At 40.5% G+C, this 22,144-nt stretch overlaps 1 protein-coding gene across 2 annotated transcripts in view; it reads right to left on the bottom strand.

Moving 5' to 3' along the window:
• ARHGAP26 (Rho GTPase activating protein 26) overlaps positions 1-22,144 on the bottom strand; it is a 474,825-nt gene that overhangs the window by 156,481 nt on the left and 296,200 nt on the right. For both annotated transcript variants that reach the window (XM_068979311.1, XM_068979312.1), the window contains exons 15-17: positions 12,968-13,055; positions 11,251-11,309; positions 9,473-9,578 (exon numbers count right to left, since the gene is read on the bottom strand). In XM_068979311.1, the coding sequence (XP_068835412.1) occupies positions 9,473-9,578; positions 11,251-11,309; positions 12,968-13,055 (253 nt within the window). The remainder of the gene's footprint in view (positions 1-9,472; positions 9,579-11,250; positions 11,310-12,967; positions 13,056-22,144) is intronic.

Raw genomic sequence — 22,144 nt, 5'->3', positions numbered from 1 at the left:
ACGCTGAATAAGCTGAAGTTGAACAGTTCTATGAAGACCTACAAGACCTTTTAGAACTAACACCCAAAAAAGATGTCCTTTTCATTATAGGGGACTGGAATGCAAAAAGTAGGAAGTCAAGAAACACCTGGAGTAACAGGCAAATTTGGTCTTGGAATGCGGAATGAAGCAGGGCAAAGACTAATAGAGTTTTGCCAAGACAATGCACTGGTTATAGCAAACACCCTCTTCCAACACAAGAGAAGACTCTACACATGGGCATCACCAGATGGTCAACACTGAAATCAGATTGATTATATTCTTTGCAGCCAAAGATGGAGAAGCTCTATACAGTCAACAAAAACCAGACCAGGAGCTGACTGTGGCTAAGATCATGAACTCCTTATTGCCAAATTCAGACTTAAATTGAAGAAAGTAGGGAAAACCGCTAGACCATTCAGGTATGACCTAAATAAAATCCCTTATGATTATACAGCGGAAGTGAGAAATAGATTTAAGGGCCTAGATCTGACAGCTAGAGTGACTGATGAACTATGGAATGAGGTTCGTGACATTGTACAGGAGAAAGGGATCAAGACCATCCCCATGGAAAACAAATGCAAAAAAGCAAAATGGCTGTCTGGGGAGGCCTTACAAATAGCTGTGAAAAGAAGAGAGGCAAAAAGCAAAGGAGAAAAGGAGAGATATAAGCATCTGAATGCAGAGTTCCAAAGAATAGAGTTTCCAAAGAAAGCCTTCTTCAGCGATCAATGCAAAGAAACAGAGGAAAAGAACAGAATGGGAAAGACTAGAGATCTCTTCAAGAAAATTAGAGATACGAAGGGAACATTTCATGCAAAGATGGGCTCGATAAAGGACAGAAATGGTAGGGACCTAACAGAAGCAGAAGATATTAAGAAGAGGTGGCAAGAATACACAGAAGAACTACAGAAAAAAGATCTTCATGACCCAGATAATCATGATGGTGTGATCACTCATCTAGAGCCAGACATCCTGAAATGTAGAGTCAAATGGGCCTTAGAAACCATCACTATGAACAAAGCTAGTGGAGGTGATGGAATTCCAGTTGAGCTATTTCAAATCCTAAAAGATGATGCTGTGAAAGTGCTGCACTCAATATGCCAGCAAATTTGGAAAACTCAGCAGTGGCCACAGGACTGGAAAAGGTCAGTTTTCATTCCAATCTCAAAGAAAGGCAATGCCAAAGAATGCTCAAACTACCACACAATTGCACTCATCTCACATGCTAGTAAAGTAATGCTCCAAATTCTCCAAGCCAGGCTTCAGCAATACGTGAACCGTGAACTTCCTGATGTTCAAGCTGGTTTTAGAAAAGGCAGAGGAACCAGAGATCAAATTGCCAACATCCACTGGATCATGGAAAAAGCAAGAGAGTTCCAGAAAAACATTTATTTCTGCTTTATTGACTAGGCCAAAGCCTTTGACTGTGTGGATCATGATAAACTGTGGAAAATTCTGAGGGAGATGGGAATACCAGACCACCTGACTTGCCTCTTGAGAAGTCTGTATGCAGGTCAGGAAGCAACAGTTAGAACTGCACATGGAACAACAGACTGGTTCCAAATAGGAAAAGGAGTACGTCAAGGCTGTATGTTGTCACCCTGCTTATTTAACTTTTATGCAGAGTACATCATGAGAAATGCTGGACTGGAAGAAACACAAGCTGGAATCAAGATTGCCAGGAGAAATATCAATAACCTCAGAGATGCAGATGACACCATCCTTATAGCAGAAAGTGAAGAGGAACTAAAAAGCCTCTTGATGAAAGTGAAGGTGGAGAGTGAAAAAGTTGGCTTAAAGCTCAACATTTGGAAAACGAAGATCATGGCATCCAGTCCCATCACTTCATAGGAAATAGATGGCGAAACAGTGGCTGACTTTATTTTTGGGGGCTCCAAAATCACTGCAGATGGTGACTGCAGCCATGAAATTAAAAGACGCCGACTCTTTGGAAGAAAAGTTATGACCAACCTAGATAGCATATTCAAAAGCAGAGACATTACTTTGCCGACTAAGGTCTGTCTAGTCAAGACTATGGTTTTTCCTGTGGTCATGTATGGATGTGAGAGTTGGACTGTGAAGAAGGCTGAGCGCTGAAGAATTGATGCTTTTGAAGTGTGGTGTTGGAGAAGACTCTTGAGAGTCCCTTGGACTGCAAGGAGATCCAACCAGTCCATTCTGAAGGAGATCAGCCCTGGGATTTCTTTCGAAGGAATGATGCTAAAGCTGAAACTCCAGTACTTTGGCCACCTCATGTGAAGAGTTGACTCATTGGAAAAGACCTTGATGCTGGGAGGGATTGGGGGCAGGAGGAGAAGGGGACAACCGAGGATGAGATGGCTGGATGGCATCACTGACTTGATGGACGTGAATCTGAATGAACTCAGGGAGTTGGTGATGGACAGGGAGGCCTGGTGTGCTGTGATTCATGGGGTCGCAAAGAGTTGGACACGACTGAGCGACTGAACTGAACTGAACCGACTGATCTTTACAGAAACCCAACTCACTCTGCATGAAGATTAAGGAAATGTAAATAAATCCGTGATAACTTGCAGGGATGCCTGGAGGTACTCACACTAGATGGTCAACCCTGGATAATTTGTGGCAATGGAGTCTACATATTTTGACGAAGTCTCACTTGTATGCGAAGCATCTGCCCCACAATATTCCATGCATTCAACCATATTGCATTATGCATATAAATAGTGCATATTTAGTAAAAAAAAAATTCATATATAAATGAACCCACACAGTTCAAACCCATGTCGTTCAGAGGTCAACTGCAATGCCTTTCTGCCCCTGGACAACCACTCATACTCATATGCAGAAATGCAATGTAACATCTTAATGATCTTGAGAGCGGCTAGCCAACACAGTGAAGTTGGCTGTGACCAGGGCCATGGAAATAATACAAGCACTTCATGAGCCAAGAAATTAACCAACCCTCTGGACTTATTTTGTGTAATGAGACAATAGATTCCCTTGTATTGCATAAGCCACTGTAAACTGGATTTTCTGTTTCTTGCAGCCCAAAGCATCTCAAATGATATAGTACTTCTTTGGAAAAGCAAGAAAAGGGTTCCCTGAAAACACCCTAGGAATGAAGGAATAGTTGCTTCAAAAAAGAAAAGAGACTAAGATTTATGTCTCAGTAAGTGTTTTGGGAAAACTAGCTGTGAAAAGGTATTGTTAATAGCCACTCTGGATGTAAGGAGAGCACTCTAGAATCCTCCCATGCAGCATAAACACTGTAATAAAGTTCCAGTGAGCCACTGTGAATGGTATGTGTGGGGATAGTCAACATACTTGGAATCATAATAATATGTAAACATCAGGGAATGACCATGAAATTAGTCTTTATTACTCATCAAATCTTATTTCCTTCTACATTTATAAGACTGGGGATTTTTTTTTTTTTTTTTGCCCCCTTCCTACCTGATGAAAACAGAGACTCACATGATTGGAAGGGGAAGTCAGGAAACCAGGCTTAAAGAGGTTAAAAGATTTCCACAAGGTGCAACAGCCAGTTGCGGGCGATTTTCTTTATTATTAAAAATTCTTTGTGCGTGACCTTAGAACAAAATCATTTGCTGAACACCCAGTTTAGTGAAAGGAGAATTGTAGAGACACAGGAAATCAAAATTGAATTTTTTTTTTGTAATTACATTATGTAAGTAAAATCTACTTTTTGAACTTGTTGCTTTGAGTTTCTTCTTCTTTATTTCTAATAGCCTCTTAAATTCTAATCCATTCCTCCCAAAATCATTTATCCCTCCTAGAAAACTGCTTCATATGGCCATTCTCGAGCCCAGTGATTCTCAAAAGATTGCATCTGGTTTACCTGGGAAGTAAATCAGAAATGCAGATTCCCAGGCAGAGTCCAATTTAAAAGACTAAGGGTGGGGCCCAGCACTGTCCACGTAAACAAGCTCCCCAGGTGAGTGTAACTGTGCTTTGAAGCACATGACTCCAGACTGTATGCTTTATTCCACATTCCAAATAGAAAACATCTAATTTTTACAGTAGATTTAAGCTGGAACAACAAAAATATGTGCAGAGCTACCTAAAATTTTTAGGTTCCCTCTGAGGTCTGAAACTGACCCAAGAGGTCTGTGATTTGGATGAACCCTGGCAATCATTTGCATGGAGGTTTGGAGTTTCTTTTCTTCCTTCCAAGACCTCCCCCCCCCCACCCCTTCGCCAATGCATTTCTAGTCGGGATTAAATACAAAATGTCTTAACTCTTCCTCTACAGCTAAAGGAAATCAATTTTTAAAAGTGTTTCAAGAGTGCTTTAAAAAGTACACAAAATATCTTCCCTTTGAACCAGACGCCTGGGACATACAGGGCAAACAGAGTAGATAATGAGAGAAGTAAGCACCAGGTTTCCCAGCAGAACCAACCCCGAAACTAAAACTTAGAAAGAAAGCTGACTGTTAAGTAGTGGACCAGAGGAACAATAGCTCAGGCATATCCTCGGATAAGTTTGAACCTGAGAAAACAGGAATGAAACAGACAAACCTCTTGTACCAAGTTAACTTTCCCTTCTTGTTATATTTTAAAATAGGACAGTGTCGTAAGTGAGAAGAGAGAATTTATGTGGAATCTTAGACCTCCTCTGGGTGCCAAAAGATTTCTTCAAACCTAAATAAATACTCCTTACTGGATTCAGCATGCATGCAGGCTAAGTCGCTTCAGTCGTATCCAACATTTTGCAACCTATGGACTATAGCCCACTATGCTCCTCTGTCCATGGGAATCTCCAGGTAAGAACACCAGAGGGGGCTGCCATGCCCTTCTCCAGGGTATCTTCCCAGCCCAGGGATCAAACCCACATCTCTTATGTCTCCTGCACTGGCAGGCAGATGAGTAGCACCATCTACTCTTCTCCACAAGAGATTTTAAATCTAGAGCTGCCAGAGACCAAGAACATAGCACACTGAGAACAGGAGTCTGTGTGTCCTACCACCAGCTCTAACCAACTCCCACTTACAACCATGAGGGCAGGTCTATATGTAGATTTCTGAATGATTATATGACAAAGAACTGCCATAGAACCTCACAGGACCAAAAAAAATCATTGTTAAGTATCAAAGATAATACAAAGTACTCCAGAAATGCTATAAAATAAATAACTAACTCCAGCAACAAAATTGGTTTAAATTTGTTAGAAGGCAGAAAGTCAAGGTTACAACTTGAACACACGCATTCCAGCTGTACTTCTCCTTGCCTTAGGGACAAAGACTGAACTTCATGGGGTGGGAAGAGAAGAGGGTGGAACCAGAGGGACAAAGTGAAGCATCCACCAGAGATGAATAACCTCAATGATTCAATACCCACCTTGAGGGTTTCAGATTTTTTTAATTTCTATTTATTTTTCTTTGAGGATCTCTAACAATCCTCAGGGCATTTTAAAAATGGGAAGATTCAGTTCTGGCTCCTCTGGATCACCACTGACTCTTGGTCTCTCAGTCCAACTAAACTCTCATCACAACTGCACAGCTTGAAATGCCTAACTTCTTTCAGCTGCTTCCTACCCTTTCTCCAGCTGCTCCCAGCAGGTATGGAGGCCTTTTAACACTCAGTGGCCATAAAGCAGTCACAAACAAGCAACACCACACACACTTGGCCAGAGGGTGTACCTAGAACTTTCTCTGTTCTGGTGCAGGCCATTCAAGTGTATGCTGCTGCTGCTGCTGCTAAGTCGGTTCAGTCGTGTCTGACTCTGTGCGACCCCACAGACAACAGCCCACCAGGCTCCGCCATCCCTGGGATTCTCCAGGCAAGAATACTAACATCTAAACCAGCTTTTCTGTTTCGCAAATGCCTGACTGGGTTATGTGGAACAGGCACCACACTGTCATCTCAGAGAATCTGGAACTACTTTTTTTTTTTTTAATTTTTATTTTTACTTTATTTTACTTTACAATACTGTATTGGTTTTGCCATACATTGACATGAATCCACCACGGGTGTACATGCGATCCCAAACATGAACCCCCCCCCCCACCTCCCTCCCCATAACATCCCTCTGGGTCATCCCCGTGCACCAGCCCCAAGCATGCTGTATCCTGCATCAGACATAGACTGGTAATTCGATTCTTATATGATAGTATACATGTTTCAATGCCATTCTCCCAATTCATCCCACCCTCTCCCTCTCCCTCTGAGTCCACAAGGCCGCTATACACATCTGTGTCTTTTTTGCTGTCTTGCATACAGGGTCATCATTGCCATCTTTCTAAATTCCATATATATGTGTTAGTATACTCTATTGGTGTTTTCCTTTCTGGCTTGCTTCACTCTGTATAATCGGCTCCAGTTTCATCCATCTCAACAGAACTCATTCAAATGTATTCTTTTTAACGGCTGAGTAATACTCCATTGTGTATATGTACTACAGCTTTCTTATCCATTCATCTGCTGATGGACATCTAGGTTGTTTCCATGTCCTGCCTATTATAAACAGTGCTGCGATGAACACTGGGGTACATGTGTCTCTTTCAATTCTGGTTTCCTCAGTGTGTATGCCCAGCAGTGGGATTGCTGGGTCATATGGCAGTTCTATTTGGAATTTTTAAAGGAATCTCCACACTGTTTTCCATAGTGGCTGTACTAGTTTGTATTGCCACCAACAGTGTAGGAGGGCTCCCTTTTCTCCACACCCTCTCCAGCATTTATTGCTTGCAGATTTTTGGATCGCAGACATTCTGACTGGTGTGAAGTGGTACCTCATTGTGGTTTTGATTTGCATTTCTCTAATAATAAGTGATGTTGAGCATCTTCTCATGTGTTTGTTAGCCATCTGTATGTCTTCTTTGGAGAAATGTCTATTTAGTTCTTTGGCCCATTTTTTGATTGGGTCGTTTATTTTTCTGGAATTGAGCTGCATAAGTTGCTTGTATATTTTTGAGATTGGTTGTTTGTCAGTTGTTTCATTTGCTATTATTTTCTCCCATTCAGAAGGCTGTCTTTTCACCTTGCTTATAGTTTCCTTTATTGTGCGGAAGCTTTTAATTTTAATTAGATCCCATTTGTTTATTTTTGCTTTTATTTCCAGAATTCTAGGAGGTGGATCATAGAGGATCCTGCTGTGATTTATGTTGGAGAGTGTTTTGCCTATGTTCTCCTCTAGGAGTTTTATAGTTTCTGGTCTTACATTTAGATCTTTAACCCATTTTGAGTTTATTTTCATGTGCGGTGTTAGAAAGTGATCTAGTTTCATTCTTTTACAAGTGGTTGACCAGTTTTCCCAGCACCACTTGTTAAAGAGATTGTCTTTACTCCATTGTAGATTCTTGCTTCCTTTGTCAAAGATAAGGTGTCCATAGGTGCGTGGGTTTATCTCTGGGCTTTCTATTTTGTTCCATTGATCTATATTTCTGTCTCTGTGCCAGTACCATACTGTCTTGATGACTGTGGCTTTGTAGTAGAGCCTGAAGTCAGGCAAGTTGATTCCTCCAGTTCCATTCTTCTTTCTCAAGATTGCTTTGGCTATTCGAGGTCTTTTGTATTTCCATACAAATCTTGAAATTATTTGTTCTAGTTCTGTGAAAAATATCGCTGGTAGCTTGATAGGGATTGCATTGAATCTGTAAATTGCTTTGGATAGTATACTCATTTTCACTATATTGATTCTTCCGATCCATGAACATGGTATATTTCTCCATCTATTAGTGTCCTCTTTGATTTCTTTCACCAGTGTTTTATAGTTTTCTATATATAGGTCTTTAGTTTATTTAGGTAGATATATTCCTAAGTATTTTATTGTTTTTGTTGCAATGGTGAATGGAACTGTTTCCTTAATTTCTTTTTCTACTTTCTCATTATTAGTGTATAGGAATGCAAGGGATTTCTGTGTAAAGCCCAGTTCTCATTATTTTCAACACACTATCAAGATTCTTTGACATCGGGGTGTGGGGGGGCATTCCCCTGTTCTCGGTTATGCTTAATTGTTTTTGAACATACAAGTTTGACGTGGTATGGCAAGAAAAAAAATGTGACTCAAAATAGAATACAGCAACCCTTGACTCTGGCTGATTGCTTCTTAGCAGCATGCAAACCACTCTATGTTTATTCATCATTAACATCTGAATAAATTTTATGGTAACATCTATACTCTCTCTCCAAAATCAAGTGCTCAGTAGAAATATAGAGCTTCCTGGTAGCTCAGCTGGTAAAGAATCCACCTGCAATGCAGGAGACCCCAGTTCAATTTCTGGGTCAGGAAGATCAGCTGGAGAAGGGATAGGCTACCCACTCCAGTATTCTTAGGTTTTCCTGGTGGCTCAGCTGGAAAAGAATCCACCTGCAGTGAGAATGTCCTGGGTCCAATCCCTGGGTTGGGAAGATCCCCTGAAAAAAGGAACGGCTACCCACTCCAGTATCTGGCCTAGAGAATTCCATGGACTATACAGTCCATGGGGTTGCAAAGAGTCAGACATGACTGGGTGTTTTTCAGGTTCCATTTTCACTAGTAGAAATAGAAAACAAGCCATCATAATCTCCCTCAGCAAAGTATTTACCCAAAAGATATGACTTAATGGCAGAACAATGCATGCATAAGGGCTGGATTTACAATGTATCAGTTCCACAGAATGTCAAATTTATCAATTCAGGTTAACTGTTATAGTCTGTCTTTTCTTAGACTGTAGTCTCCAATCAAGAACATCCATCAAAGTTAAGAGAAGGTTGGAACACACACATATGCAGTGGCTGATACAATAAGGGGTATCAGCAAGGCCAATCCAAAACAGGTCAAGCAACAGTAAACACACAAGAATTTCAAATGGTTCCAAGACTATAAGTATTCCTAGCAGGAAAATCAAGTCCCCACTGACTTCCTCAGAATGCAAATGAGCATTTGCCAATTCCTCTATTTTTTATACTACTTCAAGGGTTTTAACACATGTAACTTTTAAATTCAATGACATTATAGAGAAGGGGGAGACTACTACGCATATTTTTGACAGATGAAGAAACTAAGGAATTGAGAGGTCAGTGGCTTGTCCAGGGCTAGTTAAGTGGCTTGTTAAGAACAGAATCAACTTTAGAATTCAGGCCTCTTTATTTCGAATCCAAGTTCTCTAAACTTGTAACATATTCCTGTTTGCCCTCAATCATCACAAGAACATGTAACTCCTGAAAAGTCTTCTTTGTGATCTGGTAACATGGAGGACACACTTCTTGACTTCGATCATCACAGAGCACAAAGTGTCCTGCAAAACTGTGCCCAATGGCCTGGCCGTATGGGAGCCTCCTCAGCCTACCCTGCAAAGCCTACTGCTGAGACCCACTGGAGTTAACATTTCACACATTTCTTTCCTATGCCTTCAGCATCCCTGACGCAACAGTGAGAAAGGGAAACATAAGCAGAACCAAAATCAGTTTTTGTGCTAAGATAAGAAATTTCCAGGGCTGAAGAAAGACCAGCAATCAGTCTTAAACCTACTTTGCCAAGTGGTTCATGAGCAGCTGTAACATCTGCCTGTTTTTCTCTGGGAGCCGATGAACAAGGCTGTGGATTTCAGAGACCCGAGACTCCTGGTTCTCCAGCTCTGCAAAGGAAGGAGAGAGGTAACACTGGATCAGAGTTACAACTAAATCAGTTTGCAAGACAAAAATCAGAGGAAAATAAAGGTGGGGCACAAGAGAGGGAAGATTTCTCACAGAGAAGACCCTGTTCTGTGTACTCATGACTAGACTGACTGGATCTAGAAGTGCCTTTTTTTTTTTTTTTTTAATTTTTATTTTTACTTTATTTTACTTTACAATACTGTATTGGTTTTGCCATACATTGGCATGAATCCACCACGGGTGTACATAGAAGTGCTTTTAATAATGCTTTCCATGACAAAGTTCATGAAAAAATAAGACTGTCCAAAAAATCAAGCCAAGACGGTGACGTACGGTAAGGAAATGGAACCTCCTCACTCAGGAGTGGGAATAAATTTGAGAGTGGCTGGCTTCCTAGAGTGGGAACTTTGTTTCAAGGAAGGAAGGAACTTGATGCACTCATTAAGTGATGAACAAATTGTACGTGAACAACACTGCCAGGGTCTCAAATATCAAAATAACGTCTCAAGACTGCATCAAAGACATCAAAGGAAATGTCCAGTTATTTCCAATCACATGAAACAACCAGCTAGGGAGAAGAAAGAAATGGCAGATAAAATAAGGAAATGTTTCTGCCAACCTGTAACCTAAATCATGATCTGTCACATTCTAATGGCTGCACTTGGGTACGTGGCGTCATGTCTCTGGGAAACAGATTGATGGCACTCACCACACCTATTTATAGCTCTGAGGTGAGTTTTAATTAAAGAATGGTTGCTATGGGTTTGGAATTTCTCTGAGAAAGAAATCACATAAATACCATCTTTACTTTCAGCTTTCTCCCAGGTCTCTCTCCTGTTTTATGGGGGCCACTCTGCATGGATAAGGCCACCAGGACATGAGGTATTCTTTAATGAGGCCAGTAGCAGCTACCAGTGTAAACAAACTCAGACGGCTAACGGAAGCAGGGAAAAGCACATACTGTGGACATAACAGCACGGTGGGGATTTGTGCCAGATTTAAATCTGATAGATAATCTTACTTCCCCGTACAGGAGGCCTGCCCCATGTAGAAAGATTCCAGTATGCTTAGGGTAGCTTGCACCTAATCCCTATGTATTTTAATACCAGTAATATAACGCCCAGGCTTGCATGATATAGCTGAAGACTGACCAGAAGCTGTAAATACCAGCCATGATGGAAAAGAGGACCGAGAAGTTATATAAACCATGATGGAAAAGAGGACTGAGAAGTTATATAAACGGTGTCGGATTCAGGGAAACATCCCGTGCTCAATTTAGGTAATGGGCAAAGTCTGAGTCATTCTGAAAAATGTTACCTCCAGGGCCGGAAAAGGCCCCAGGAGTTAGAACTCCAATAATCAAAACTAGAAAGTCAAATTTGCTTTTTTTCACCTCATCCCTTCCCTGTACCACTACCCTCCAGCTTACTTCTGAAGCTTCTCCCCTCTACTGTAAATTCAGTATGCTCACAAGGTCCTTAGCAAAACCCGACTTGGTTTTGCTTTCATTCTGTGACAGTCTTATGAGTGTGAATATGGGTAGTTTACACACAGCATACAAGGAGTTAGGTAATACTTATTTGGGGATACTTTTCTTTGAAACAGAGAAATCTATTCTCTTTCCCTTAAAACTGTTGCAAATAAAAAACTTACTTGCTGCTTTAATGAAACTTCTTTGAAACTGGTACATCATGAGTGGTCCTGGAAGCATTCTGGAATAAAAGGATATACACTAGTCAGTTTAACAAAAGCAATCCTATTCTCACTACCCAGCAGCCTCCAGATGGCGGACTGTGTTACATTTCTCAAAGACAAAGATCATGGGCAAACAAGAGCAACTCAGTTTAGTTCAACTTAGTTTCCCCTTTGAAAGGGTCCTGAGATTTCACCTGAAATGTTCATTCTTTCTCCTTTTTTAAGGGAATAGACAAAACTTACGTTTCAGTCACAAACCAGCAAAGTGCTAATGTAGAAGTCTAGCACAACTGAGAGACTTCCTTTTCAGTCAATGACTCACCCACAGCAAGAGCATTTTAAGATGTGCCTGAAATACAGGCAACTAACCCAACTTTTGCAATCATCAGTCTTAAACTCTTGTCTTCCTGGCAGCTTGTTATTAATCACTTCATCTGGAAACACTATGAGAGACTTTTGTAGGTGTTTTTATAGCAAATTCCCTATGGAGTATTGCTCCAGTATGCCAACCATTAATATTAGGCATGACATAATCAAATTTTACCTGCTATCATAAAAAATATATATTTTATACATAGTGTCTATTAGCTAATTAATATCAAGATGCACAGATAAGTACTAAATATAAACCTCTAGCATCTAGGGTTTATATAATCTATTATGGTAGTATTTGGTATATGAATATGTTTAACTGGAAATTTGAATATTTTTACTGATAGTCCAAACAATAAGCTTCTCAACAGATTATCTATGGTCCTTGGTTCAGATTTCATTTTATTCTCACTGGATCCCCTGATTCAACTCTTAGTCATCACTTACATGACAACTTACTCTTGATACCAAGAGCCTTCCAGCAATTCCCCAACAGCCAATAAAACTGGCATCACCAATTCCTTTTCTGTGGCTTTCGAACCAAGTAAATCTTAACAGACTTGTAGAAATGCTTATGTAATTCCCGATTATAGTTCTCCTCTTTGTTTGTGACTAGACCCCCACTTTCCTGCTCAAGAGGGACCACAGTGGAGAACTACAGCGTCCCTATGCTTCATATCTAGCATGCCTTTCAGTCCACTTGGAAACAGATGTGAGCAGCTAGTCAATCACCCACTCCCTTAATAACCAAGGGAAGGGTAGGAGGCCGCAGGAGTAACACATGTATTATTATAAGAAAAGCAGTCTTCTCGCCAACAAAGTCATATTTTCCAATCTAAGCAGAAGGAGTTAAAAAGGAGTACCATTAAAGTTCTCATTTTTAAGGAGCAACATTAGCAATACACTATCTATGCAAGGTGCAGAACTCTCAGAATACATAGGGTATGTAATCACGCATTCTCAACACAATGGGATACGTGATTCCTTGTTTTCTTAGCTGATTACCCAAGCATTACAGGAAATACCATATTTGAGGTTCTGTTAAAGGCTGATCACCAGAGAGCTTCTCAAAAAGAGCAAAGCTTCCTAAATCACTCATGGCACCATTGCACAATGGCAATCCATCAACTCTGGATGATTTATAATTGGTTTGACCAGCTCAGCTAAATGCACCCACACATAAGCTGTTTCCACATCTCAAACTCCCACCCATCAGTCCTCTGGAGGCTGAAAATAAAACTGCTTGCTTCTTGATTGCATGATAACAAGCTGGCACCATGCCCTGCAAATGGAAAGTCCCTACCTTAGGTAGGTCTTCAAAGCACTAGTGATGGTCTTTATCTCCCACTCGGCACAGATATCCATTTCTGTTTCAGAAGCTGTTTTGGGGTCTAAAGAGAAGAAAAGACAATGGGTAAAACAGAGCAGAAAATATAGCTAAAAAACAACCATACATAAAAGCATTCAACCTCCCTACTAAACAAGGAAATCCAAAGTAAAAACAAAAATGACAGCTAGTTTTTCCTGATGGAATTAGAAAACTTTAAAAATCCAAATATCTACTGCTGGCAAAAATGCAGTGAAACTGATCCTCTCAGAAACTGCTGGATGCAGATGAATTAATGCAAGAGATGTGAGAAGAAATCTGGCAATATATATCAAGCCCTAAAAATGTTTATACACTTTGAAACAGTAATCCCACTTCTCACAACCCATCCTCAGGAAATAAGACAAGATGTGAGAAAGTTACATACACTCAAAATGCCCACCCTACACTACTATTGATAATACCACAATACATTTTAAAAGAACAACCTAAACAGCCAATGATAGAATGATTAAATTAATCCTGGTCTATTCCTGATGGAATAGCATGCCACCTTTACATGAAAATGATAACTACATTGCAAAATGGAAAATGCCTGAATTATCATGCAATGTCAAGCAAAAAAAAAAAAAAAAGATTTAAAGTTTTGTGAGAAACTCAAATGAATGAAAGCTGAAAGGAAATATTCTAAAAAGAAAAGTGTGGTTGGAGAATGGCAGAATTGTGTTTTTAATTTTTTTTTAAACTATGACTTGATTCCATTACTTATATATTTTAAATTGCCCTAAACCAAGATGTGCAAAAAACAACCACCATAATTATATCAACTCCTGATCATTTCTTCATTTCCTCTGTGTTTACTTCCAAACAAATGTGTGTATTTCAGATAAATGTATACTGTAAAAGAAGAGATAATTCTTGTAGTCTTTCTGAGCAGCACACAGGCAGGCAAGAGGAGAGGCAGAGGTTGGGAAACACGAACTGTTTCAGAAACCAGCAGAAACCTGGCAAGAAGTTCGCTGGCAAGAAGTCAGAAGCAGAGTCTCTCAGTGCACTGAATGGACAATCCAGCTTCTAGCGATTTGCCTCCCACCTCCCATTGCCATTTCTTTCTGCATAGCATTCAGTTCATTTTCAGCTGGGCTGCTACCCTTTTCTTACACCTACTCCCCATGCTCAGGTGAGGCCCCACTCTTCCAGGTTGGGGCGGGGGGAGGATGAGATGTTTCTGAACCCAGGGACTGGTTCAGGGATGGTCCAAGACCTAAGCCAGGTCAGTCAGCATGAAGTCCAGGACTTCTCTAGGAAAGAAGAAAAAGCACTCGCTGTGCACCTGGGGGTGGGGGGTGGGGTGGGGGGGCTATACTGCTGCCCTGAATGCCACCACGTGGAGCCTGAGAGTATAGTCTGACAGACAAAGCCACGGGGAGAGGCTGAGAGTCTGGATGACATGGTCTGAGCCTCTGTAGACCACCATGCCTTTTTAATCAAATAAGCCAAAAAAGTCCCTTTTTGCTTAAGCCAGTTAAGGTCAGATTCTCTGTTCTTTACAATCCAAAGAGGTCAAAACGTTGCAGCAGGTAAATGGAGACAGCAACCAGACTCTCTCTTTCTGGACAGTCTCAGAAGAAAGAGGATCCTCCTGCAGGGCCCACAGCCTTGCAGATGGAAATGCCCACAGGTGGGCATGACACATTTTCCATTTACTTTCATCCTAGTGAGAAGAGGTAAAAAATCATGAGTGGCTTAAGGATTTAGGCCCTAATCCCCAAGTAAGGGCACAAATCCAGTTGGTATCTACTGCTCTCAGTGCGTTCTCCTGACAGGGCCCTGGTTCAGTAAGTGTTTGACTCCGAATGGCATAACATTAATTTTTCCCTGGCTTTGCCATCTCACACTCCCTTAATGGTTTGTTTCTTCCTGTGGAAGTGTAGGTACCAAACAACTTCGCTTACCATGACCATCCTCCCTCCCTATCCCCAAGACACATGGAAAGCTGCCACAGTGCATGGTTCTTGGATGCAAGACAAATGTTACTGTACATTTTTCTGAGGAACAAACCAACTTCTACCCAAGAAGAGTGAACATGACACTAAATAAGCAGCAGTTGGCAGGTCTGGGAGTTGTGAACTGTTCCATGAACCACATTTAGCAAACTAATCATTAGCTTCCACTTATTCGGGCTCTGTAACCATAGGAATATTGTGTAACATTACAGAGAGGAGAGTCAAATTACAGCCAGGCTAAAGGGCTTTTTATAGCACTGATGAGGCAAAGTTCATAACTTGAGTACGTTCATTTTAATTCATTTAATGTCCAAACTAAATTGAATACAGCCTCCCAAACTACCCCATTTTCAGAAAGTACTGCCAAAGCTCCCCTCCCTACCAAAGCTCCCCTCACTTACAGAAGCTTTCTGGCAGCACCCGCATATGATACAGAGATGTAATTGACAATTTCCTTCATAACTCAGTACATTTCTTTCCACCAGGTGGCTTGACGATTGTAGACTTAGTAACACTGACCTAAGCTAGAGGAGCAGTCCAATGTACAGAAAGGCATCATATAGGTAGAGGCATTCCTCTTCAACCTACTCCCTGCATGAATTCAGAAAAGTAGGAGATATGGGTTGGAAGTGACAGTTACAAGGGGGGAATGGTCTTAGAAATGTCACACTGGATCACAGAAGATTCAGTGATCCACTGTTGTGCTGTTGACAAAGTCACTAGGGATCTTCTGGGTGAAGGGATTAGGAAAGTCACCAATACACAACTAATCTCCTAATGCTACATTATAATGTATACATATTAAAATATTTTCTCTTTAACTGTGAAGGTAACACATGCATGGGGTAAAAAAAAAAAAAAAAGAAAATCACACAAAACAAATACATATACACCACAAGTAAAACTTCCCCTGCTAGAGGTTACTCAATACCAGTTTTGTCACCAATACAGTATATTAATGCATATATATGGAATTTAGACAGGGTAATGATGATCCTACATGCAAGGCAGCAAAAGAGACACAAATGTGAAGAACAGACTTTTGGACTATGTGGGAAGTCCACATAGTCCACATAGGTGAAGGTGGGATGATTTGAGAGAATAGCACTGAAACATGTATATTACCATATGTAAAACAGATGACCAGTGTAAGTTCAATGCATGAAGCAGAGCACTCAAAGTCGGTGCTCTGGGACAACCCAGAGGGATGGGATGGGGAGGGAGGTGGGAGGGGGGTTCAGGTTGGGGGGACACATGTACACCTGTGGGTGATTCATGTCGACGTATGGCAAAAAAACAGCACAATATTATAAAGAAATTATCTTCTAATTAAAATAAATTAATTAAAAACAAAATACCAGTTTTGTCATGTGTATGTGATCTCTAACAGTGTGTACATGAACAAGCAGTTAAGTGACCACGTACAGCTTTCTAAAACCACAAATGGAAGCACACTCTAGATGCCATTCTGTGTACTGCTATTTTCATTTCATAATATCTTAAGAAATAGTTTTCTATTAGTAGACAAATGTATCTAACTCACAGTACTTCACTGTACCATACTTAATGCCCCCATTCAAAGAGATTCAGGTTGTTCCCTAGATTTAGCTATGGTAAACAATGATATAAAACCACTGTTCCCTTGTAGATTATCTTACCTACAGAAAAAATTCCTCTAAGTGGAATTTCTGAGTCAAAAAGAAAGTGCATTTTTAATTTTGAAAGACACTGTTCAACTATCTCTCAGAGGTTATACCATTACATTTAAGAATGAGTGTGACTCCCTCCTCAATTCCTTGACAACAATGAAGAATCAAACAATTTGATCTTAGTCACTCTGACAGGTTAAAGAAAAACAGCTCATCTACTTTAATTTGCAATTTTGCCTGAGCAGGAAAATTGAGAATCCTCTCTTGCATGTGTGTTTTAAAGTCAAATTTACTGAAGTATAACTCACCTTTTTAAAGTATACAGTTCCATGATTTTTGACAAATATATATAGTTATGTAACCACTGCCACAATCAAGATATAAGTCATTTTCCTCATACCCTCTCCAAACTCTCTTGTGCCTCTTTCTCCACAGTCACTTCCCTCCCTCCATCTCCAGCCCCTGGCAACCCCTTTCCATGGCATAATACTCATGAAATTCACCATGCTGCTGCATATACAAGTAGTTTAATCCTTTTCTTAGTGAGTAGTATTCAATTTTATGGGCATATCCACTGACTAGTTGATGGAATTTGTGCTGTTTTCAATTATTGACTGTTATGAATAAAGCTGCTATAAATACTTGCAATGGGTCTTATAAAGTACTTTTTTGTCTCCTGAGCAAATACTCAGAGGTAGAACTGGGTCAAAATATGTAGGAGTAGGTCATATGGTAAATATGTTCAACTTTATCAAACCTATCAAATGGTTTCCAAAACAGTTGGGCTATTTTGCATTCGCAGTAGCCAACAGGAGAACTCTAGCTGCTTCATATATTTGTCAACACATGATACAACTATGTGTTTAATTTTGAAATTTTAGCTCTATTAGGTATGTAGAAATAACTCATTTTTGAAATTTGATTTTCCTTAATGACTAATGATGTTGGTCATCTTTTCATGTGCTTTTTGGTCATCTATGTATTTTCTCTGGTGAACTATTTGTTCAAATCTTGTGTCCATTTTAAAAACTGAATTGCAAGTTATTTTTAATACATTCAGGCTATAAATCATTATTCAGACATATATTTCACAAATATTTTCCCTTGATCTGTAGCTCATCTTTTCTTTTTCCTAATATATTTTAAAGAGCAGATTTTTTTTAAAAAATGGATAAGGTTCAGTTAATCAGATTTTTCTTTCATGGTCCCTGCTCTTTGTGTTCTTAGCCAAGAAATCTTTTCTACAACAAGATAGCAAAGATAGATTCTCTCCTAAATCTTGAAGTTTAACAGTTTTATCTCTTGGGTTTAAGATCATTTGTCTATTTTGAGTCAATTTCTGTACATAGTTTAAGATAAGGGTTGAATTTATTTTTCCTCATATAGATGTCCAATTACATTAGTACCATTTGTTGAAAGGGCTGTTGTTTTCCCCACTAAACTACTTTGACATCTTTATCCAAATTAATTGACCCTATATATGTGGACCCTATTTCTGGATTCTCTTGCCTGTTCCACTGATTTATATGTCATCCCTTACCATACAGTCTGAATTTCCTGCATATAAACATTAGTTGTATTTTGGTTTTTCTCTTTTTCTAAAATCTTGAGTCTTTCACAATATTCATTCTCCATTATGAATGGAGAAAGACATTTATGTAAATATACTATGATTCGAGGGGCGGTCCTAAGATGGCAGAGGAATAGGACAAGGAGAACACTTTCTCCCCCACAAATTCATCAAAAGAACATTTAAACGCTGAGTAAATTCCACAAAACAACTTCTGAATGCCGGCAGAGGACATCAGGCACCCAGAAAAGCAACCCATTGTCTTCAAAAGGAGGTAGGAAAAAATATAAAAGACAAAAAAAGAGACAAAAATGGTAGGGATGGAGCTCCATCCCGGGAAGGGAGTCTTAAAAAGAGAGAAGTTTCCAAACACCAGGAAACACTCTCACTGCAGAATCTGTGGTGAGCCTTGAAAGCAGAGGGCAATATAACTGCGAGGAAAAATAAATAAATAATTAAAACCCACAGATTACAAGCCCAACAGTAACTCCCCCAGCAGAGAAGCAGCGCAGACGCCTGCATCCGCCACTACCAAGCGGGGGCTGGGCAGGGAGGCGCAGGATGCATTGCTTAGAGTAAGGATTGGGCATGAATGCCCCGAGGGTAATCAGAGTGAACTAACTTGGGCTAGCAAACCAGACTGTGGGATAGCTACCACACGAAAAGCCCTAACCTAAGACACTGCCAGCACTGCACACAGAACAAAGGACTGAACTGAACTAGCTGGCTGCAGACCATCCCCCTCCAGTGACAGGCAGCCAGAGCCGGAAGGGGGCAATCGCAGCCTCAGAGAGACATTATCTACCAAACTGCAAGCAGGCTTCTTTGCTAACTAAGACTTCATGGGGTTCTGGACAGTCATCATCTGCCTGAGAAGGTGCACCGGTTGTACACCCAAAAAACTGAGCGGCAGGGATGGGAGAGATGATAAGTCGCAGCGACTACGCCTGCCAAACACCTCATCACCTGAGCTGCTCGGACCTGGGAAGGGCACAAAATGCAGACCCAACCAAGTCTGTGCCTCTGACGACTACCCGAGTGCCTGAACCTGAGCGGCTTAGACCTGGGAGGTGCATGCAGCCCAGGGCTGGCCTCGGATGGTTCCTGGCAGAGCAACCTAGAGCCTGAGCAGTGTGGGCAGGGAGGGATCAGGCGCCATGAGCGAGGGCAGGCCCAGTGTGGCTGAGGCACTGCGAGCACACGCCAGTGTTTTCTGCAGCGTCCCTCCCTCCCCACAGTGCAACTGAACAAGTGAGCCTAAAAAAGTCCACCACCGCCCGCCTTGGGTCAGGGTGGAAATCAGACACTGAAGAGACCAGCAAATAGAAGAAGCTAAAACAGAGGGAACTGCCTTGGAAGTGACAGGTGCAATAGATTAAAACCCTGTCGTTAGTACCGACTACATAGGAAGGGGCCTATAGATCTTGAGAAATATAAGCCGGACCAAGAAACTATCCGAAAATGAACTGACCCAACACTGCCCACATACCACCAGAGAAAGTCCTAGATATATTTTTACTATTTTTATGATCATTCTTTTTTTTTAACTTTTTAAAATTTTAATTCCTCTATTAATCCTTTAATTTTCATTTTTATAACCTACTATTACTTTTCCAAAAAAGACCCTATTTTTTAAAGCAAACTTCATATATATATATATTTTAATAATTTTTGTGACTTTCTTTTTTTTTATTCTTCTTTTCTTTAGTATTGTATTTTAGAAATTCCAACCTCTACTCTAGATTTTTAATCTTTGCTTTTTGGTATTTGTTATCAATCTTGTACCTTTAAGAATGCAATCTTCAGTACCCATTTTTACTTGGGAGCGAGATTACTGGCTTGACTGCTCTCTCCCCCTTTGGACTCACCTTTTTCTCCACCAGGTTGACTCTCTCCCCTCCCTCTCCCTGCTCTTCTCTACCCAACTCTGAATCTCTGTGTGTTACAGACAGCGGAGAACGCTTAGGGACTGATTACTGGCTGGATCTGTCTCTCTCCTTTTCATTCCCCCCTTTTATCCTCCTGGCCACCTCTGTCTCCTTCCTCCCTCTTCTCTTCTCTGTATAACTCCGTGAACATCTCTGAGTGGTCCAGACTGTGGAGTGCACATAAAGTGATTACTGGCTAGCTTGCTCTCTCCTATTTTGATTCCACCTCATCTCAGCTGGGTCACCTCTGAGTCCCTCTTCCCTCTTCTCTTCTCCATGTAACTCTGTGAACCTCTCTGGGTGTTCCTCACTGTAGAGAAACTTTTCATCTTTAGCCTAGATGTTTTATCAATGGTGCTGTATAGAGGAAGTCTTAAGACTACTGTAAAAATAAGACTGAAAATCAGAAGCAGGAGGCATAAGTCCAAATCCTGAGAACATCAGAGAACATTCCCTGACTCCAGGGAACATTAATCAATAGGAGCTCATCAACACCTCCATACCTACACTGAAAGCAAGCATCACCCAAGGGCCAACAAGTTCCAGAGCAAAACATACCATGCAAATTCTCCAGCAACACAGGAACACAGCCCTGAGCTTCAATACACAGGCTGCCCAAAGTTACTCCAAAACCACTGACATCTCATAACTCGTTACTAGACACTTCATTGCATTCCAGAGAGAAGAAATCCAGTTCCACCCACCAGAACACCCACATAAGCTTCCCTAACCAAGAAACCTTGACAAGCCACTAATACAACCCCACCCACAGCGAGGAAACTCCACAATAAAAAGAACTCCACAAACTGCCAGAATACAGAAAGTCCACCCCAAACTCAGTAAAATAAACAAGATGAAGAGACAGAGGAATATCCAGCAGGTAAAGGAACAGGATAAATGCCCACTAAACCAAACAAAAGAGGAAGAGATAGGGAATCTACCTGATAAAGAATTCTGAATAATGATAGTGAAAATGATCCAACATCTTGAAAACAAAAGGGAATTACAGATAAATAGCCTGGAGACAAGGATTGAGAAGATGCAAGAAGGGTTTAACAAGGACCTAGAAGAAATAAAAAAGAGTCAATATATAATGAATAATGCAATAAATGAGATCAGAAACACTCTGGAGGCAAAAAATAGCAGAATAACGGAGGCAGAAGATAGGATTAGTGAAGTAGAAGATAGAATGGTAGAAATAAATGAATCAGAGAGGAAAAAGGAAAAACGAATTAAAAGAAATGAGGACAATCTCAGAGACCTCCAGGACAACATTAAACGCTCCAACATTTGAATTATAGGAGTCCCAGAAGAAGAAGACAAAAAGAAAGACTGTGAGAAAATACTTGAGATAATAGTTGAAAACGTCCTTAAAATGGGGAAGGAAATAATCACCCAAGTCCAAGAAACCCAGAGAGTCCCAAACAGGATAAACCCAAGGCGAAACACCCCAAGAAACATACTAACCAAATTAACAGATCAAACACAAATAACAAATATTAAAAGCAGCAAGGGAAAAACAACAAATAACACACAAGGGAATTCCCATAAGGATAACAGCTGATCTTTCAATAGAAACTCTTCAGGCCAGGAGGGAATGGCAAGACATACTTAAAGTGATGAAAGAAAATAACCTACAGCCCAGATTACTGTACCCAGCAAGGATCCCATTCAGATATGAAGGAGAAATCAAAAGCTTTACAGACAAGCAAAAGCTGAGAGAATTCAGTACCACCAAACCAGCTCTCCAACAAATGCTAAAGGATATTCTCTAGACAGGAAACACAAAAAGGGTGTATAAACTCGAACCCAAAACAATAAAGTAAAGGGCAATGGGATCATACTTATCAATAATTATCGTAAATATAAATGGGTTGAATGCCCCAACCAAAAGACAAAGAAAGACCCATATATATGTTGTCTACAAGAGACCCACCTTGAAACAAGGGACACATACAGACTGAAAGCGAAGGGCTGGAAAAAGATATTCCATGCAAATA

The sequence above is a fragment of the Capricornis sumatraensis genome, chromosome 9 (genome assembly GCF_032405125.1).
Source record: "Capricornis sumatraensis isolate serow.1 chromosome 9, serow.2, whole genome shotgun sequence".
NCBI classification, from domain to species: domain Eukaryota; kingdom Metazoa; phylum Chordata; class Mammalia; order Artiodactyla; family Bovidae; genus Capricornis; species Capricornis sumatraensis.
This window is presented reverse-complemented; position numbering and strand designations above follow the sequence as displayed.